Source organism: Delphinus delphis, chromosome 7 (genome assembly GCF_949987515.2).
Source record: "Delphinus delphis chromosome 7, mDelDel1.2, whole genome shotgun sequence".
NCBI lineage: Eukaryota > Metazoa > Chordata > Mammalia > Artiodactyla > Delphinidae > Delphinus > Delphinus delphis.
Window position 1 is genome coordinate 42,391,732 of NC_082689.1, and position 22,579 is coordinate 42,414,310.

Consider the following 22,579-nt stretch of genomic DNA (forward strand, 5'->3'; position numbering starts at 1 on the left):
AGCGGTCTTTTAAGCTTATTGGATATTTCTCTTCTTTCTTACAATTCAGAGAGCTAAGGTTTTCAGTCAATGCTAATTTTCTCTGAAGGATTTTCAGAGGGGAGTATTTCCACATAGAGACCCCTGAAATTATTATTTTCAAGTAGGGCTGATTCTTTCTCTTTGTAGCCTAGAAGAAAAGAGATCTATGTAATCGCAGTGTCAAAGTGTCAAAAGACTGAGATAGGTTGAAAAAAAGAAGAAAAGAAAAGAAAACACAAAAAACCTTCAAGGCATCCATGCAGTTCTCAGCCTTACAAATCCTTGGCTCACATAAAATACTTGTGACATGCTGTAATTAACTAGTTACTCCTCTCAGAATGAATAATAATGCAATTATTTGCCAAAAGCAGGGAAGAAGGGATAGTTTCTGTTTTTAAAAATGTTCGCCTTTCATTTCTGTAGAAAGCAAAACCCTGGATTAGTTTACATAAGCTGTGAAAGCACAGAGTAACCTGCATTCTCACTATTACACTATATGATAATTCTGTCACCTTTTTATCAGAGCCTTATACTTTTCAATGGTTTGAAACAGTACTAAACTGACAAGTCAGGACCACATTCAAATTGTATTGGTTCTTAAAAACAGCACCCAAATACCACAGAATGTAAGTAGTAACCTGGCTGGTGAAAACATTTTTGTATTTGGACTGCTATGCCATTGAGGAGGCTAAGGGCTAGCGAGGGCTCTGTTTCCTTTGTCTGTGCAGACACAAATAAAAGGAGGAAGGTGAACCTTAGTTCTTCAAGGTCCTTCTCCTTCCTTACAGATGCCATGTGCCAAGTAACACAAAGTTAGGTGAGAGTTTATCTGAATATATCACAGGTTCTCTCGCCTATGTGTTAATATCTAGACAATGACTGTTTTCTTTAAATTTTTCCAACTCCATCCTGTCACAATTTCAGTAATCCATTCAGCAAGCATTTATTAAAGCCTTGCTATGATGCACCGTACTAGGTACCAGGAATTCAAAGGTAAAAAAGACACATCGCCCTTGAGAAGGTTGCAGAAAAGTAAAAATATGAACTAGAGAGCAGGCACATTAACAATTGAGTAAATGCCACCAGGGAGCCCCCTCTCCACACACACATACACAAATTCATCCACTGATATAAAGATACAAAACCCTGCTGCCCGATGAATATGAACTTCCAAAATATTTTAAAAGTTTTGAAGCAGAGACTTTGGTTTTGTGCTAAAACATAACAAGTTTGTAATTTCAGTAGAGTCAGTTGGAGTGTGTTTGTATGTGTATGTGTGTCTGTCTGTGTGTGTTTTTATGTGGAGCCAACTTTATATAGAGTTTCATTAAGGATAAAATGTTCTGAACAATTGATGCCTTACATAAACAGATTAATTTAACATGTATCTGTTACTCATTGTAATACCAAGTGTTAGTTCAGAATTTTTTAAAACTAATATTCTCTGATATATCCTCATGACCCTATGATACTAAAAAGCCTGGATCACTTGTTTGGGAAGACAGAGACTGAGTCAATGTTATTTAAATTCATAAAATCATGATAAATATTCCAAAAGTAGACACAGCCTTGTTTTTTCAAGCCCTATTCACCCAAAGCATTCGTTTAATTAGTTAATAGTAGGCATTTGGCTCTTTCTTGTTTTTCATTGTACTGAACAGTATGTAGAACAGTGCAGGCTTTGGCATCAGACTGCCTATATTCGAAATTAGGTTCTTCCGCATACAAGCTGTGTGACTTCTCCAAGTCTACATATTCTTATCTGTAAGATGGAGAGAGTAAAAGTAACTACCTCATAGAGATAGAAGGATGAAAGGAGTAATAACATATAAAGCACATAACACTAGGACAGGCACTATCATTAAATAAGCTAGTATAATTATCCTCAAATTCAATTGAATATTCATTTGATCTCAGTGAGGACATTTAATATTTGCCAAGAAAATTATTTAGCTACCCTATGTCTATTTCTAAGGCAGTAGAGTGATGAGAATTTATATTAATTTTATCCTTTCTTTGAAAATATAAAATCATGTTTCTGTATTCATTCGTTTCATTTATGTATGTATTGAAACCACAGTTACTGAAAGTTTAGTGTGTGAAAGGTATTGGGCGGGACAGGGAACATAAAGATGATTTAGCCACTACTGATAAAAATCAAGACAGACTTAACAGTTTGAGATCATGGTCCTGAAATCTTGCATGGTTTTCTAATGAATTAAGCCTAATAAACTTAGGTACAAAAAATATATAGTAAGTAACGATCATATAATCAGAGTTCATTGGTCTTTCATAAACGTAGAAATGGTAGGTCTTTGTAAGCCAGTCCCAACATTTCCCTTTCCCTAAGCTACACAGTTTTAAAGCCATTTCAGCAATCAATGAAGCTTTTTCCACTTATTCAAAGAAAGAAAAACATTCTTCACAGACTTCCAATTTCCAATTGTTGCTGAAATTCATGAGCAAATTTATTATACTCATGCATTTATTTCATATATGCAAGGCCAAAAGAGGAGGGAGGAAGGAGAAGGTATGATAACACTATACAGTAGAGAAAAAGATAATTATAACCCATGCTTTCCTAAAGCTTATAGCCCAGCAAAACTCCATCTTACTTTCACCTCAAAGAATCTAGGTCCTCCTTTTGAGATGAGAATAGAAATGCCAAATGTCTACACTTTTATCTTAGGCATTTCCTGAAAGGCTTTATTTGAGGCAGTAAGAATGAGGAATTGCCAAAGGGGAAACAAACCTTGAAAGGAGATACCTGAATGAGCAATGCTAGAAAAGGAAAGGGAAGAAGATGTCGGCATCAAAAAGTCTGTGGGACTAAGATCAGATCAGTCAAACTAAAAAAAAAAAAAAAGCCAACTGGAAAAGGAAGATCTTGTAAGATATCCTGAACAATTGTTTAATTTGGTGCTATGGCTTAATTAAGTGAATTCTTCACTGAAACGTTGAACCTGGCCAGTTCAATTCAATCAAATTTTCTCTTTCCATCTCTATTCTCATTTCACCATTTTGTTATGATTATCAAATGGACTTCTGAATTGCCAGTCATTTTTTGTCAAGATTATATATGGCGTACATCCCTGAATTTCTTTGTGTTCAATTTGGAGAAACCTGAAAAGCCCTTGATATCTTACATAGTTTACTCCAGATGGACAGAGGTTCTCACATACCTTCCTCTCTGTTCTGCTGCTGCTAACAGATGATTATTTCAGTGTGTTTCAAGGAGATAGTCTCTAGAGTCTAACACAACAACAGTCAAAACCTAAACTGTCTTCAACATAAATGAAGCTGTCTTTTTAAAAGTTCAAAAGAAGTCAGTCCCTTCCCCTCTTTATTTACTACAAATGGTTAAGGGGAACAAGCCTGAGCTACAAGTCACTTCTCCAAATCCTTTATGAAAAGGACCAAAAGCTCTTTGAACATGTAGGAGCTCCTGATCTCAGATTTTTCAGATGCCAAGAATCAGCCAAGGAAGCAATGTCACGATCCCAGTAGCTGTCATCATGTAGCACCATCACGGCCAAGGTAGGAACACCACTCTCAATGACTTAAGCATGTAGGGATGCTTACCATCTGTCTTGTTTGTATCTAAATAAGTGAAATATTAAAAATAACCAAGTGTCCCTAAAGCAATTCTCTTACCAAAAAAATATTAAATGAATGAGTACAGTATCTGCCAACACTTTTAACAGAGATCTAGGTAATTCTGATACAGATGGTTTAAAGACTACGCTCTGAGAAGCACTGATGTGTAGACAAGCCCTCTCGCACTCAGCCAACAAACCGATCAAGCAGTGATTCCTAGGAAGTGAGTCTGGTGGCAGGCTGACTGCTTAGGAATACAGAATCCTAGGCTTTTCCCCTAGACTTACGGAGGCCCAGAAGCCTGCTTATAAATAGCTGTGTTTACATTTTTCCGGGAAACATACACAGCCTGCAGTAAGAGGAAAGGGGTTGCATTTTACTTGAACACATCTGTGGGGGGTCCTTGTTCCACAATTTACTAGCTCTCTGACATTATGTAATATCACTGGACTGAAAAATGGCTGTTTTGAAGATTAAAGAAAGCAATGCATGTTTAGGACCCAGCATGTAGTCAGCAGCTTGTTTTTGTTATCACTATATCCTATGCTCAGCTCCAAGTAGATATACAAAACTAAAATGTGTGATTCATCACTTCAAGAAGCATATCATCTATTTAGAAAATAGAAATATTAATAAAAATTTTAAATGGGTTTATATTCTAAGGCACTAACATATTTGCACACATAAACACGATATTCTGAGTGACAAAGTAGATTGTAAAATACAGAGAATTATAAGGACATAGGAAAAATCATAAGAAGCTTGCTTTAAATGTCTAATTCTCTTAATTCAGGTGACCTAATTTTCATTAATTCACCAAATTTTTATTTCTATTAGTAAAAATATTAAAATCATGAGCGATAATCAACTAATAATCATTTAAAACTGAAAATAGAAAGAGAGTATGTATCTGGGAAAGGGCTCCATGGGATAGACTTCAAGGGGCCCATGAAACCCCTAAAATATTATGCAGAGTTGTTTATATGAATATAGGTATTTCTGAGGAGAGATCCATACCTTTTACTTGATTCTCAAAGGGTTTGGTTATCTCCTCAAAACGTTAAGGACCACTGAAGATTCCTGTTTAGCACATCTTATGTGTATCCTCCTATATGCTGAAGAAATTTAACTCCTGATTGTATTCCAAATAATCTCCGTGTGTACTTTCTCTTAAATGTTCTCTGAATCATTTTCCTCAAGCTTTCACCATTCAAATATCCTGAGAAAAGAAGTAACACAGCAAGATTTCATTTAAGGAAATTGTAAAGCAGAGTTTCATGGCTACTTCAGCTTATTCAAATTCTGCAGGCATCAGCACGGAAGTTTCTGTACATGTTTTAAAAGTTCCAGTGGCAGAGATTAACTGATGATTATTTTCTGAGTTTTCCCTTTTTATTTTTTATCCATTGCTCAGTCTTTTGAATTATTTTTGATTTGTTCTGTTTCTTTTCACCTCAGGTAGAAGAGTGAAGGAACTTCCCCTGGAAGGATAAAATTCAATTTTGCCAACTTGCATTTTGCCAACCTAGCAATTCTTCCACTTTGTGTTTTATTTATAATGTGGTAACAACACTATTGATGTCACACATTTTTATTTCTCTCTTCCTTTAGGTGTGTGTGCAACATTGACTGTTCTCAAACCAACTTCAATCCCCTCTGTGCTTCTGATGGGAAATCTTATGATAATGCATGTCAAATCAAAGAAGCATCATGTCAGAAACAGGAGAAAATCGAAGTCATGTCGTTGGGTCGATGTCAAGGTAATGTTCACACCAAAATTAATTTTAAAGAATGTCTTTAGTCTTTGTGTAGAAATGAAAAGTGGAGATAACTCCTTATTAGGCAGCAGCTTCATTTTTGAAAGACAATTCTGACCTACAATGGGCAGTAAATTTTACTGCAGCAATTGTGGTGATTATAGGAGTTTGAGGGCCTATTGGCAACAGTCCATATTTTTTTCTATATAATGGGACTGTATCTTCACAGTGCCATCAACCCAGAGGCCAATATTCAGAAGATAGCAGATATACTCCTTGCACAGGGAAAAAAGAAAGTGAAATCATTTTTAGCAAAGAACCTAAAGATTATTAGACAACCTTGAAATCAAAAGCAAATCACACCACTTTTAGGTATTAACTCAACAGAAATATTTCAAGTACATTTTTATAAGCAGTATGTACTGGAACCTTCTATTTTGTTTCTTGTTCAGAAACAAACATCTTTTTTGTTTTTGATTGGTTATTCTTTTACCCAACTTATCTCAGTTATAACTGTGAATCTTCTCCTTGCCCTAAACCTCAGAAAGCCTATATCCTTCTATTATTCACTCTCGAACAGAAATTGACCTTGTAAATCTGCTTTGTATAAAGATTGCTTAGAAATATAGTTGAAAATTCTTTAATTGTAGTGAAGATACTGTTAGAAGGATATCTAGGAAACAGGTAATCTTTATTGTTAATTTTTTAACACAGATAACACAACTACAGCTACTAAATCTGAAGATGGGCATTATGCAAGAACAGATTATACAGGTACGTAATATTTTCTACTACAAAATATGAGCACTGCTATTAAAGAGTTCTGGGGAACCACTGTTTACCATTGATCCTAAGATGATCTTGCAAGACTTCTGACATGTGCTAGTCTTCTCTTGCTTAGTTCAAATTTTCAATAGACAAGACTGAATTTTTGTCGAAGCAAATAAGACACTTTTTTTTTTGCCACAGTTAAAGCAATTGTCAAAAATGTCAGTAAGATATAATTAACTTGTTTTGACAGTGCAAACGGTACAAACGACAAAACATTTATCAAATTAATGGGCATCAATGGAAATTAATGCAATTTTTGGCAGTATATTATAATTAATGCAAATGTTCTTGTTTGAATTTTTATAAAAGTCAACAATAAAAAAGTTTAGAAAGAAAGGATATCTATAAATAGTAATACAGGCTGTCTATTTTGATGCAAAGTTAAAAAGGTATAGGTAATTTATTTTAAAAAATAATAAAATTCTTTATTTAGAAACTAAAATGCAAAATTATACAGAGTAAAATTATACTCTGACACATGCAAAATTATAAAGCATTTAATGTAGACATGTAAATCTTATTTAGCAATTACAGAATATTATTTTGAGGAATATTTTTACCTAATATAGTTTTCCTGAGTGAGAAATAACTTGTGGGTATTCAAATAAGATTTTAACAGATTCTTAAATTTCATAGAAATTTAGGATAAAAAATATAATATAATAAAAATAAATTATTGAGGTTGATAATGATAAGCAGTTTTTTTTAAAAAAAGCAGTTTTCCATTTAGCTATTAAACATTTATAACTAGATTTATGGCTAATATTCAATCAAAAAATGCTTATCTTTTGAAATATGGATTACTGTTCACTCTTTTTGAAATTACACTTCCTTTAACACTATTTCTGCCATTATATTTATACACATGATAAATCTTGATGAAACTTTTTAAAGTTAGTCAATCAGATGTTTTACTCATAGATACCTCAAACATTTCAGAATTTGGAAATAACAAAAGGATTCTTTTTTTTAATTTTCCATTTTTATCTTAATGATTTTCAACAATGTAAATAAAATTTTCATGTGCTAGAAGTCTACAATTATCATGGACAATGATACATGAAAACACATTAGCTCTACGTAGATATTGTATAGCTGTTCCCAAAGGGTCCAGGAGAGATATTAATAGCTGTTCCTTGAAAAGAAGAGTCCATGGTCAGTAGGTTTGGGAAGAGTCCAGATAAACAAATGAATTTTTTACCCAAAACTCTTCATGGCTCTTATATGCACTGTAAAATTTTTAAGAGATGTGTATCTTTTATTTATTTAATGTTTTTTATGTTTTATTGTACAGAATTTCTAATACATAAAAAATACACACAAATGTAGGCTGTATAGTAAAATGAACCCCCATGTACTCATCACTCAAACTGAGTAACATCAACCCATGGCTAACCTAGCCTCATCCCCACACCCATCTTTCTCCACTTTCAAAATATGTGGAAATAAATACTTCAGCTTGCATCTCTAAAAGATTAATCCTTTTTAAATAAAATTGTCATTATCACACCTAAAATAATTATGAATAATTCCTAATAACACATAGCTTTTATCAAACTTATTCGATGAATAGCACATTTTTTGTGGCACATTTTTCATTACTAGTGTCACCAAGAATGCACTTTGGAATATGCTGATCTACAGGAAAATATTAAAAGTGATAAAAGATAATAATGAAAAATTGAGGTCTGAAGCTAATAGCATATATTTGAAATTTTAAATGATATAAAAGTTAAATTCTATATTTTATTAAAAATAGTAACTATATATTGGCATTTTAAGTCACTACCTGACATTTAATTTTACTGTAGCCTAAAATATTTGGAAATTTTACAATGATCTCACTTTTATACAAGGAGTAACTTAACACACTGCACTTAAAATACATTTACACCTGTTTTGCAAAGTAATTCATTTTGAAAAAAATCTTCAAAAATGTAACATATTGTGAATATCTTCTCCATTGAGCTCACAGCAGAATCAAACATCTCCCTGAGAATTCTGTCCCTGAAACAAAGAACTCTTCAAGTTGATTAGCATCAATGTGCAAATATATTTGCATTTATAAAATTGCACCAATAAATACAATGGAGTTTGCTATTCTCTCTATATTATGCATACTGCATATTAACGGTTTGTCCATTTTCAGAGAGTTTGGGGAGCTGAACTCTTATTCCAAAAAATATTTTATATTTGAGTTTGGTTTCAAACAGATCATCTCTGATCTTCAGTGTCGATGCTTTTAATTGACATTGTTTCCTATCTTAGGTCTTTATTGAACGTGAGAATGTGTTTTTAAATACATGTGCAAATGAAAACTATCTAGACACTCAGTGTTGTCCAAGATGTTCTAATTTGACATCAGATTTATCTAGTAGATCCCAAAGAAAAACCTCTGAGATAAAAGTAAAGTTTAAAAAACATGTTTGTTGAAATCCAAATTTAAGACAGGAACAAAGATAATGTCAATTGAAGCTTGCAATTTCTAATTAAACATTGATTGCACACTTTAAAATTCCCCTGGATTTAATTTATATGTCTGTCTTCATCGATGATCTTATTAAAATGCAATATATACCCTTTTTTAGACATTATTTAAATAACAGTCAGGTCCCTCAGCATTTCCAGGCTTCTAGTAGTATTTGCATTTCCCGAATTTTGGGACTCAAACTTTGGAAAAAAGTAAAAGGAACCAAATGGAGACTCAGTATGTCATTGTCCTCTTAATTTCTGTTCCACATGCTCAAAACTCCCCAAGGAGGGAAAACAGGAACTAGAACTTCATGGTTTCTAGAAGTTTGCTATGTGCTCACAGCTAATTTAATGTCAGTCACTTCCCTCGTTGAACAAACATTCATGCGCTCTCCCACCACAGGGAGGTACAGATCTTAAAGCACTCTCATTTTTCCCCTAACATGTCCTTAATACTATAGTTGTTAAACTTTTAGCTTCCCCCCCCCCGCTCTTATTTTCCTTTGAGCCTACCTTGCAGCTATTAATACAAGAACATATATTTCTGATTACAAAAATGGAAACATACTTTAAAGAAAGCTTAAATCTAAAAATAAATATGCTGTGTCTCATTTTTTATATCACTTTAGAAAGAGAGACTCCAAGTAAGGACAAGCAGGGGCTAATTTACAAAAAAATAAATGCAAACTAAGAGAGCCACGCCCCTAACATGATTAGGGCTTGACTGAACTTATGCAGCGCTGTGAATTCCATGAACCTCATAGGCACATAACTGAAGTGGACGCTAGGAAACCAAAGAATTTGCCAAATCATCCCTGCCAGCATTACTTTCCAATTGTGTCTGACTTTGGTCTCTATTTTGCCCTCTCTCCTTTAATGAGACCCAAGGCATTAGTGAGTCCTGAATCAAGAGCTTTGGATCTCTTTGTTTCAAGGCAGACAAGGATCCCTGTCTGATAAGCTAAACAAGCCACTTAATGCTATTCTCCCTTCATCAGTCTAAGACGGGCTTAGATTTAGGTCTTTCTCTTCACTCACAGAAAGGTTCAGAGAACACAATTTTATAAAACCACAAAGCTAAGGCTTTCAGGGATTTCCATTGTTTCAAAATGCTAATATTAAACTTTCCTTCTGGAAGTTTTTAAATAGAAAATGTTTTATACCTCTTGAAATTTGCAACATTTTCTTTAAAAAAAAAAATATATATATATATACACACACACACATATATTCCCTCATGTCTTATAATGAAAAAAAAAATGAAGTGCAACTCTTTTGTTTTTCTTCATCTGGTATGTGTATTTTCTGATTGGGTTGCTTTTCTGTCTAAAAGTCTGGTCATGCTTCACAAAAGTGGCTATATTTTTTTCTGATAAAAATATACTTAATTTTATAAGTTATTAGATGTAAGAAAAAACCAAACAAGCAAAACAGTCATGTAGTTAAACTAGTCTGTGTTTTATCATCTAGAAAATAAAATGTATTTTTAAATGCCATTCTGTACCAGTTTCCAAAAGTATTTGCAGAGACTTATAATTAAAATATATTCAACAAAATTTTTTAAAGAGAAATTGAAAACATAAAAGCAGAACTGTTGAGGAAAATAAACATATTAGCAACATAGACTATTATCGTTACTGCATTTAGCCCTAAGCGTTCTTGCAACCAATATAAAAAGAGAAATTATGATTGAATCAATTCATTCAACAAATATTTTCAGAGTCCTTGCCATACACACTCTGCTGTCCTGGGCTTTACAAAGGTGAATATATCAACCGAGATCTCTGCTAAAATGGAACTTAGGTCTTTTATTGTCTGATAAAAATAAATAATCAGTTCAGAGACCAAAGACAAAGTTTCTCCAGAACTAAATTCTAAAGGAAATATTTAGCATAGATCTCTTTATAAGGCATCACTGGAAAATATAGAATGGATAAGATCTTCAACAGTGATTTTTACAAAATATGCCAAAAGGCTCTTCATATAGCTGGGGATTTTTTAAAATCAATTTTTGATAACATTCTAGAGCATAGCATTAAAATATGTATAACTCAATGATAGAGTTCTATGGCAGACTAAAGTTATGAGTTACATTTATGTATATTTTCAAATTGGAAAAAGATAACCCAGAATACTGAGGAAAATGGTTGCGAGAGAAAGCACGCTCAGTCTGTCTTCCTCGTGTATCTACAGGTTCAACGGGAACTGGATAATAGAACAGTCAGAAAGCTTGAGTAAAGATACAGAATATGTTAGATTATAGCCCGAATATGGGAAGAGAAACTTCCCGTTTTTATTAGTTGTTAATGAGAAAAGTAAGCCCTGAGTCATTCCCACTCTTGGGAGGGAGCCAGGGTCTCCCTACCTCTGAGTCTAGATACAGACACGCATGGAGTCCATGTGTTTACTTGGTGTACATTACAGTGTGGCTATTCACCATTTTTTATAATATTTAGGCAGGATTAATTTTTAGGAAATGTTCTCTTTAGAAACCTTTTCCTTATGTTTAAGCAATAATTTAGATATTAAGCTCAGGTCTGAAATATGGAAGAAAGTAACCAGAAATACACATCTAAACCAAATTCCATCCATCCTATTATTATTCCATCAGCCCATTTCTCCACACTGAGAGGAAACTGACATCTTGAAAGGGTATCTAGATAGCCTAAGCAAATTGTCATAATAACTTGTTCTCTGTAGAAGCCATTGCAATTTACAAAGGCTTTTCACATGTATTGTCTCCTTCAGTCTTAACAACTGAAATGTGAGGCAGATATTATATGTGTTTGACAGGTGAGAAATGGAGGTTCAGGAAGAGTAAGGAAAAAGATTACGTGATAGAGCTAAGGTTCAAACCATCATCGCTAATTTCAGAAACCAGCAAAATGTCAACGGTCAGGGATCAGGGGAGAATGTCACTACCTAACATTCTTAGAGGTTTGGGGATGCACTCTGCACCTTAAAGGTTAACCCCTTGTGAGTTCCAGAGTCAAAAATGTTTCACCATGATAACCCCATTGCTGTGAGATGCTCCAGAGTTACTCTTCTCTTTGAACTTATGTCTATATATTATAAGCACTGTATTGTTTGGTTTTAAAATTCTCCTCTTCTGTGTCCTATTTATCCATATACACAAGAGAAGCCAAAGAGAACAGGATTTGTTACCAAGTAATCCTACATAAATAGAAAATGTGTGTGTGATACTTTGTAGTTTTACAAAGATCCATTCACATTACCTTATCTGCTCTAGCGTCAATTCAATAAAACAGGGTTACAAATACTAGGGGGAATAAAATTGAGGCTCAAAGAAGCTAAGTGGCTGACCTGGAGCTGGTCACAGTATTTTGACATATTGACCAGCCACCCATGCAAATAGGGCACTTGCTTGATTTATTTACTGTTTGCCTCGATTGCTCTTCCACTATACATATACAGACACGAATAGCAAGTGGTCACATATCATATTTATAATACGAGTTAATTCAGTCTTGTGGCAAAAATCTGCATTTAAAATGGAAGCTTTTTCCATTTGCTCATGGACACAAGGAGCACTTCACCGGAAGCATGTTATGTCTACGCCAATAATTTGATCTGTAGGAAATAAATAAATAGCAGCAAATGCAGGCAGCAGCTTGTAGCACAAATATTGGTATCAACAGTGAAATAAATAAAAACGTTTTCCCAGGCTATTACAGTGCCACCAGACTGGCCTAGAATATTTAAGCTCAGGAAGTGAATTAAGATGTCAAGATTTTCTCAAGATTTCTGGGGGAAAGTGTCTCAATTCGAGTATTTTCCCCTCTGGGATTTACTTTAGAGTGCTGCAAAATTCATAAAGCTTTCTATGAACTCTAACTCACAATTTTTCCTGCTCTCTTGAACTTCTGTGCTTTCATTGTTTTCCCCATAAAATCATGTAGCCAGTCATCTGTAATATGATGTTATGTTCATGGTTATAGATAAACACAGAAATAGTATTTGCAATACAGATGAAGGTTTTCTACTGAAGAGTTGCCTTGGGCCCTGCTAGACACTCTGGAAAACTTTGTGTTTATGCCCCAGTTCATAAGTGAATCCTGCATCATTTATGTGCACTTTTTCCTATTTGAAACGCTCCTTTCTGAAACAAATTGTTCACCAGGAGGTGTTACTTACCTACTTTTCTCTTCCATAAAGGTGTGGCAGCCAGTTTAGTGGTTAAAGCCATTAAAAATCAGACAGCGCTGAGTTGAAACACTGGTCATGCTATTACTGATTATTTTACCTTGAACCAATCAGTTGACCATTCTGAGCCTCAGTTTCTTCATCTGTTCAATGAAACTAATAAGCCTACTTCTACAGAGTTGAAGTTTGAATTAAAAGATGTTACATAAGGCATTAGCAAGCAACAAGTGAGCTAGCTATTGCTGTTCTTTTTCTTTGGGTCTGACAACTGAAAAGAATTTATTTTTATGGGAAGTGTAACACATTGTATGGGATATGGTCTGTTCATGTAATGTTCAGAGTTTTTATACATATATTGTCATTTATGAGGTCATAAAATTACAAAAGGTTTATCTTTTTCCTACCCAAGTCATATAACAACTTTTTGCGAGATACTTTGGCTGAGTTTTTAGTCCACCTGTAAAGAAATATTTATTGAGCGCCTACCACTTGTGTCTTCGACACCTCAGTATGTCAAATTTTTCACGTGGCCATTTTTTTTTTCAGTTTTCCTCCAGTCAGCATAATGTTATGTATGGTATATTTTGATCATTTTAAAATAACAGGGTCACCAGATTATTACAACATGAGATTCACATAGGAATTTAATGAGGACATAACATTTGAAAGAACTCAAGATCATGATATCACTTATATTTCTTTTCCAGTTGAGCTTTAAATTAGTCATTTATACCCCACAGTGTATGTCTGAAGGACCTACACATTGATTATTTAAAAGAAAACCTGTGTAATGGGTGACCATAGTGATGGAGAGGTATCAAGCAAAAATAACAGGAATGTGGTATATAAGAATTTATTTCTGTTTGTGCAAAACATTTAGGGAAAGCGTTAAAGTCAGAACAAATATTTTCAACAAAAACTGATCATCAAGGAAAAACAAGTCTTCTTGGCATAAGAGGCAAACATCTAGATATCACTGGTGAAAGTGACATAAATCTCCACCATGGTTTACCTTTTTACTTCAAACATATTATTTCTGTTCCTAAGCAACAGTAGTATGATTATGGGTAGAAGGTGTGAAACTGAAAGAAGTGTAGGATATGTCCAAGTGCTCTGTATAATTTCAAGACACATAGTTCTCCATAAAACTAACATATAGAATTCAAGCAGTTTCCAAAAAACCCCAAAATATCCAGAGTGCTTTGATTTGCTGCTTTTGTTAATGAGTTTGACATGCCCCCAATATATGAACCCACATTATCACGCACATTAAAAATTCAGTTCTCACATCTTGACAATTTGAGACTATGTACAAACATAACTAAAAATATTTTTAAATATGTGTGAAACTAAAATCTCTCAGAGAAATTGCATTTCTAAACACTGCTACTTGTTTCATGGGTCATAGCTTATTCCCTCTAGTTGTTCATTTGGAAAACGCTCAGACTTTTAGTTTGAACTCAAATGTAATCAAGAGAAATCTAACTTATGAGACAAGCTCCAGGCATAAAGGTGGATGAAAATCAGTGATAAGGCTTGAGGGAAGTGGTGGTCCAGTAACCTGAAAATAGTAATGAGGACCAAAGAGGACAGAACCCCATCCTCACCTCTGAGTCCTGAGATGGGGGAGTGGAGGAGAAGGGTAGAGAATATGGCCACCTTGTGAGAAAGCTGAAGGGACTTGGTATTCTCAGGGAAAGCTAGTGCTTCAGTATGCAAGAAGAGAGATGAGAATTTCAGTGAAGCATCTGAGGATAGAGGGGAATTTGCCCATCATGGAGCACAGTTACACGTGAGCTTTGGGAAGTGGTTGGAAGTTGGGGGCACAGAGATGTTTAGTCAAGGGCAGAGAACCAACAAGGGCAGCACATCATAGAGATGATGATTCGGTGGAGATGGAGAACTGGGACGAGACAGGGCAAGAATTGGATATTGAGTAAATTCATGACAAATCTCTTGGACTTGTGGACTCAGAAATCTACATTTTTACCACACTAAGAGTAAGCTGTTGCTCCCCAGTGAACTGAGATTAACCAAATTCAATGTCTGTGTGTGGATTTGCAATGAGAAAGAGTTACCTAGAGGATTTGGTTCTCTGCCCAATACATTCTCTTCTTAGAGTCGAATTCTCTGAGAAGCCCAGTTATAATTAGGTCACTTAGTGAACATGAATAGAGCACATATTCTTTGGACGTTTAAGACATCAAGCTAAGATACCTTGATGAAAAAGGCTATACAATAGAGATACTTCTGTCCTCAAATTTATATAGATAATAAATGACTTTGGCCAGGACTTCCTCTTCCATGGTTAGAGCTTACAGAAACACTACTGGCCTATGTAACTCTCCTTTGTTGAGTTTCCATTTCTCAGTGTTCTTGATCAATCTACCTATTTTCCTAGATACAGTAAAGTTGAGACCTGCTCTCCCAGAAGCCAGTTCATTACTCTGAGGCATTCTAGTGCTCTGGAAAAGCACAGGGCAATCCTGTTCTCCCTACTTCTGAGTTCCTCTGCGATCTCTCCCAATAGCCCCCAAGAAATGACAATATGGGTATGAATATCAATATTAACCATATTGGATTGATAGGTCCTTCTGCATTGTGCAAAAGTTTTTACACAAAGTTACCTTTGAAAGCCCTTCCTTAACATATAATCCAAAGAGGTTTGACCAATAACTGAGAAAAATGAGTAAATCTTGGAAAGCAAGTTTAATATCTTTGGGTATGTCCTAAAATAATTCTTAGCATTTGTGTTAATAAATGTCCTTTACGGTGACACTGTTAATGTTTCATTTCATAAAACACAAACACAACAAGTTTATTAATTACCCCAAACAGAATGAGATGGAAGATTCTACAGAGAGTTGTGAATGCATCATCAATGTTTGGTAGTGTTATATAATATTCCTGTAATATATATTCCAAGCCGATTAAAAAGAAAAATCTATTGCTTTTAATCTTTCACATTTTCTATGATTCAAAGCTGTGTGTGTCAGCCACACATCAGAAAACCTCTTCCCAAGAGCATTTCATTTAATAATGGAAATAAATGTCTATTTAACTAAAAAAATTTTTGAATAAATTTAAAAAATCATTCAGAAAATGAAGCCTATAAACAAGCTCCATTTGTTCTCCAGAAATTAAGTATTCCAGAAAGATCATGTTATTAGTCTACAGAGTTTAAACCAACAGGCAATTAGTGTTTTGTCAGGCAGTACACATCCAAATTCACTTCTGCGGGTTGACTGTTCACGTACTGTCACAATTATTCTACAACTCTTGCACCACTGAGGTTTTTTCCTATTTATTTTTCCATTATTTAAAGAGCCCTAGGGAAGTTGAAGGTTTCTGGTTGTTTGAAATGATCTCTGAGCAAATCTCACTCCTATCCCCAAAGCCCAGCCACTCACCCTTCCCCAGATTTGGCACATATGCCTTTGTTCCTGATTTTTAATGAAATGTAGCAATGGAAACATGAGGCAGAACCACCAGGCAGGCCAGGGAAACTTATCTGTAAGGTAATTTTAAGAAAGTGTCCACGTTGTCTTCTATATGTAGAATAATTAATAGTAAGCAGAGCGCCCATCAACAATGATAGACAGCCATTAACTCTCACTTATCTAAGCACGTCGTCAGGACTATTTTCTAACATTCAAGCTGACTCCTTTCTACAGTTTAATATGCTTCTTAGCTGTTCACATTAGCCATGAATTGGTATGTGCTTAGGAAACACAGATAATTGTAATGTTATTTTAAGAAAACCACTGTCATCTTCATTATAATCATCATTATCGTCGTCATCATCATCATATCAGGAAAATAATACCGCTGGAATAGGATCACTTGGCTCTTTCCAAAATCAACTAGAACTTATATGTGTGTTGACTATTGTTTTGGATTCTCTACAAGGCTATTATCCAATGATATGGGTAGCCGTATTTATTTCTTAATTTCATTTTAATTTCAGAGTAAACAACTTACAGAGAGCATTTTGTAGGGGAAAGAGCCAGAAATAGGAATGCAGAAACTTTCGACTTAGTGTCATCTCTATTCTACCTCATCGAAACTTAGATAGGTATTTAGCCTCTCAGAACCTAAGTTCTCTCATCAGTAAAGTTTGAAAATAAGATTAGATTATAATGATGTCTTTCTAGATTTAGGATTCTATCATCAAGTATACAGCTTTAGTTCAAAAATCATGAACTTGAGGGAAAGTTGTTGACCATTAACTTATGTTAGTGTTTCTCAACTGAGGCAACATTTAACAATTTCTAGAGACGTTTTTGATTGTCTGGGGAAGACAGGGTGTTAGTTACATGTAGTGGGTGGAGGCCAGGAATGCTGCTAAATTAAACATCTTACAATGCAGAGGACAGGTCCCCACAACAAAGAATTATCCAGCTAAAATGCTAATAGTGTCAAGGTTTGGAAACCCTGCTTTATGGCATTAGAAATTATAGATAAGTATATAGCACATAGGTTCTAGAAATTAAGTGGCACTATGAAGTCCAGATCTGGGCTGTCTAATCATTTCTCAATTCTCCTGTGCCCCAAGAGGAGATACAATCCTAAACCAAGGATCATTGGTTTAGTCCAAGTTTCTTTTCATTTCACTGTTTGAAACATACACACTCATTTTTTTAAATGATGGTTGTCCCATAAATAGAAATGTTCTTTAAAGTTTTACAAATAGAGGGAATATCTGTTTCTGAAAAGGCTTATCAGAAAGATGAAAATGCATCTAGCTAAAAAGGAGGTTATACTCTTAGTTATCATAAGTTACTGAGGAAAGTCACCTAGTCATAACTGGATCTGTTATCTTATTCAGTATTCCTAACTAGTAGTCTAATAACCCAGGTCCCTGCTTTGCTTCTGTTCAAAGCTGTGTCATCTTTGTGTTCATATTAGCTACTCCTTACACATTTTGACTAAATTGCTGAACCAAACGTTGCCTGTCTGAAAGATCTTTAATGATATTCTTTGAGGAGGAAACCATTTTAAAGCTTCTTTTTATTATCTGGCACTTCCACAGTAGAAATCTTTGTAAACCTTGATTCACAGGAATATATTTAAAACCAACTGGCTAAATTCTATTTAAGTGTCCAACAGCAATTCTTAAGGCTGAAATTGTTGTGTTGTTCACAGAACAAAATGCTTGATATGGCTTTAGATCTCAGGTATTCATGAAAACCTTCATAGTTGAAAATGAAGGGGAGTCTGAAGATGTCTCTTAAATGGCAACTTAGTGCTGAGCTAGACTGTGCCTTTTCCCTCAGGGCAGGACACCAATGTGCATTACTGTTTAACAGTTCCCAGGCACAGATCCTCTTTGGGATGGGGAATAAACCTGGCTGCACTGGTTTGCTGTCTTACTTAGTGAAATAAAGTTATTGGTTTTGCAACAAGGACAATGAGGATATTTGTTTAAAAAGACAACTTGGAAAAATAGCAAAGACAACAGGAAATGATAAATGAGCAAGTCTTTGCTACAGTAATTACTTTAGTATTGAAACAAATGAATAACTTTCACAGCAATGCTATTTTCTGTCTTACGTTACACTACCACCTATTCATATAGTATGTGTACCATTGGCCTTTATGCTGGAACAAAAAATATCTATCTATCTTTCTATCTATCTAAGAAGGAAGAGTTGGTAAATAAATTGCCTGAAATATATATGTTAATGTTTTGAAAAACTTATGCTGTCCTTTCTGGAAGGAGAGTATCTCTAAAAGATGGGAATGTTTTTTTCATCTACACTAGTTTTATGCCAAAAGTTAGTCATTTAACTTTTGGCAAAGTGAGAGAGTGGCATGTACATATATACACTACCAAATGTAAAACCGATAGCTAGGGGGAAGCAGCCGCATAGCACAGGGAGATCAGCTCAGTGCTTTGTGACCACCTAGAGGGGTGGAATAGGGAGGGTGGGAGAGAGACACAAGAGGGAAGAGATATGGGGATATATGTATATGTATAGCTGATTCACTTTGTTATAAAGCAGAAATTAACACACCACTGTAAAGAAATTATGCTCCAATAAAGATGTTAAAATGAAGTAAATCTTTCTGGTATAGACAAATGAAATAACATACAAGTATCTATAATCCATTTAGTGAATGTTATTGTGCATGTGGTTTGTTATTTCCCTACTGAAATGTTTTGACTTTGTGGACAGGTTGTCAAAAGATCTAAATTCTAAACCTACCTGCTCAACTTATAAATGTTATATGATCTGGGGAAGTCTCCTAAACTTTCTGAGAATCTTTAAATGAAGATTATATCTTTTCTGCTTTTTTCACATGTTTTGAAAAATGAAAGCCTTTTGTGAGATGAGACTCACTATGTAGTTATAAGGAATTATTAGAACAAATTTAGGACACGGATATTTCTTATTCTAACATGCTTTTTATGTTGTTATCAAAGTTTTAATTATTTTCAAGACAGAAATAATTCTTTAATTTGGATAGCATAATTATATCTAATTTTTAAAAAATTCAAACTGAAGATTTTTATATTCTAGATTTCTATTTTCCTGTTTCTGTGTATAAGCATACTAATTGGGTTATTTAAAAATTTTTAAAAAGAAGGCAAGACTGTGTTAGACTCAGTCTTCCCTTGACTATATAAAGCTTTGAATTTATGCCCCAGGTAGATCTGTTCCCCACAGATTGGCTTAAATCTTGCTCAAGCTCTAGTTCCTAAAAGCACAAGGGCTATTTGGAGCAACATTCATATTTTTACAATGACTTTTTTTCTCTCAACGTGTTCCTAAGTAATGTAAGAGTTCACTGTACTCAACAAGTATAGAATGTTTCAGAATTTGAGTAAAAATTGTATTAGTGTAAAGTAATATGGTTTAGCCCTGTTAAGAGAATTCTCTTACAGAATTTGAATGTAGCAGGGTACCAGTTAAAATTATGAGTTAAAATTGGTAAAGGGGGGACCTTCAAGATGGCAGAGGAGTAAGATGTGGAGATCAACTTCCTCCCCACAAATACATCAAAAATACATCTACAACTGAAACAACTCCTACAGAACAACTACTGAACCCTGGCAGAAGACCTCAGACTTCCCAAAAGGGAAGAGAATCCCCATGTACCCAGCCATGTGGCTGACAGGGTCTTAGTGCTGTGGCCCGGTGTCAGGCCTGAGCCTCTGACGTGGGAGAGCGAAGTTCAACATTGGACCACCAGAGACCTCCCAGGCCCACGTAATATCAATCGGTGAGAGCTCTCCCAGAGATCTCCGTCTCAATGCTAAGACCCAGCTCCACCCAAAGGCCAGCAATATCCAGTGCTGGACAGCCCATGCCAAACAACTAGTAAGCAGGAACACAACCCCACCCATTAGCAGAGAGGCTGCCTAAAATCATACTAAATTCAAAGACACCCCAAAACACAACCGGACGCGGGTCTGCCCACCAGAAAGACAAGATCCAGCCCCACGCACCAGAACACAGGCACCAGTCCCCTCAATGAGGAAGCCTAGACAAGCCACTGAACCAACCTCACTCACTGGGGGAAGACACCAAAAACAATGGTAACTACAAACCTGCAGCCTGCAAAAAGGAGACCCCAAAGACAGTAAATTAAACAAAATAAGAAGACAGAGAAACATGCTGCAGATGAGGGAGGAAGGTAAAAACCCACCAGACCAAACAAATGAAGAGGAAATACGCAGTCTACCTGAAAAAGAATTCAGAGTAATGATAGTAAAGATGATCCAAAATCTTGGAAATAGAATAAATATAAGAAATGATTAACAAGGACCTAGAAGAACTAAAGAGCAAACAAACAATGATGAACAGCACAATAAATGAAATTTAAAATCCTCTAAAAGGAATCAATAGCAGAATAACTGAGGCAGAAGAACGGATAAGTGACCTGGAAGATAAAATAGTAGAAATAACTATCACAGAGCAGAATAAAGAAAAAAGAATGAAAAGAATTGAGGACAGTCTCAGAGACATCAGGCAAAACATTAAATGCACCAACATTCGAATTATAGGGGTCCCAGAATAAGAAGAGAAAAAGAAAGGGTCTGAGAAAATATTTGAAGAGATTATAGTCGAAAACTTCCCTAACATGGGAAAGGAAATAATCAAGTCCAGGAAGTGCAGAGAATCCCATACAGGATACCAAGCAGAAACACCCAAGACATATTAATCAAACTATCAAAAATTAAATACAAAAAACAATATTAAAAACAGCAAGGGAAAAGCAACAAATAACATACAAGGGAATCCCCATAAGGTTAACAGCTGATCTTTCAGCAAAAACTCTGCAAGCCAGAAGGGAGTGGCAGGACATATTTAGAGTGATGAAAGGGAAAAAACTACAACCAAGATTACTCTACCCAGCAAGGATCTTATTCAGATTCAATGGAGAAATCAAAAGCTTTACAGACAAGCAAAAGTTAAGAGAATTGAGCACGAGCAAACCAGCTTTACAACAAATGCTAAAGGAACTTGTCTATGCAGGAAACACAAGTGAAGGAAAAAAGGTCTACAAAAATAAAGCCAGAACAATTAAGAAAATGGTAATAGTAACATACATATTGATAATTACCTTAAATGTAAATGGATTAAATGCTCCAACCAAAAGACATAGACTTGCTGAATGGATGTAAAAAGAAGACCCATATATAGGCTGTCTAAAAGAGACCCAGTTCAGACCTAGGGACACACACAGACTGAAAGTGAGGGGAAGGAAAAAGATATTCCATGCAAATGGAAATCAAAAGAAAGCTGGAATAGCAATTCTCATATCAGACAAATAGACTTTAAAATAAAGACTATTACAAGAGACAAAGAAGGACACTACATAATGATCAAGGGATCAATCCAAGAAGAAGATATAACAACTGTAAATATTTATGCACCCAACATAGGAGCACCTCAATACATAAGGCAAATGCTAACAGCCATAAAGGGGGAAATCAGCAGTAACACAGTCATAGTAGGGGACTTTAACACTCCACTTTCACCAATGGACACATCATCCAAAATGAAATTAAACAAGGAAACACGAGCTTTAAATGACACATTAGACAAGATGGACTTAACTGATATTTATAGGACATTCCATCCAAAAACAACAGTATACATTTTCTTCTCAAGTGCTCATGGAACATTCTCCAGGATAGATCATATCTTGGGTTGCAAGTCAAGCCTTGGTAAATTTAAGAAAATTGAAATCGTATCAAGTATCTCTTCCTACCACAACACTATGAGACTAGATATCAATTACAGGAAAAAAATTGTAAAAAATACAAACACAAGGAGGCTAAATATTACACAACTAAATAAAAAAGAGATCACTGAAGAAATCAAAGAGGAAATCAAAAAATACCTAGAAACAAATGACAATGAAAACATGACAACCCAAAACCTATGGGATGCAGCAAAAGCAGTTCTAAGAGGGAAGCTTATAGCAATACAATCCTACCTCAAGAAAAAAGAAACATCTCAAATAAACAACTTAACCTTACACCTAAGGCAATTAGAGAAAGAAGAACAAAAAAAACCCAAAGGTAGCAGAAGTAAAGAAATCACAAAGATCAGATAAGAAATAAATGAAAAAGAAATGAAGGAAACAATAGCAAAGATCAATAAAACTAAAAGCTGGTTCTTTGAGAAGATAAACAAAATTGATAAACCATTAGCCAGACTCATCAAGAAAACAAGGGAGAAGACTCATATCAACAGAATAGGAAATGAAAAAGGAGGAGTAAC

At 34.9% G+C, this 22,579-nt stretch overlaps 1 protein-coding gene across 1 annotated transcript in view; it reads left to right on the top strand.

Annotated features, from left to right (window-relative positions):
- The window catches only part of TMEFF2 (transmembrane protein with EGF like and two follistatin like domains 2), a 248,544-nt gene that overhangs the window by 191,026 nt on the left and 34,939 nt on the right, over nucleotides 1–22,579 (top strand). The window contains exons 6-7 of the mRNA XM_060015610.2: nucleotides 5,230–5,378; nucleotides 6,090–6,149. Coding sequence (XP_059871593.1) covers nucleotides 5,230–5,378; nucleotides 6,090–6,149 — 209 coding nt within the window. The remainder of the gene's footprint in view (nucleotides 1–5,229; nucleotides 5,379–6,089; nucleotides 6,150–22,579) is intronic.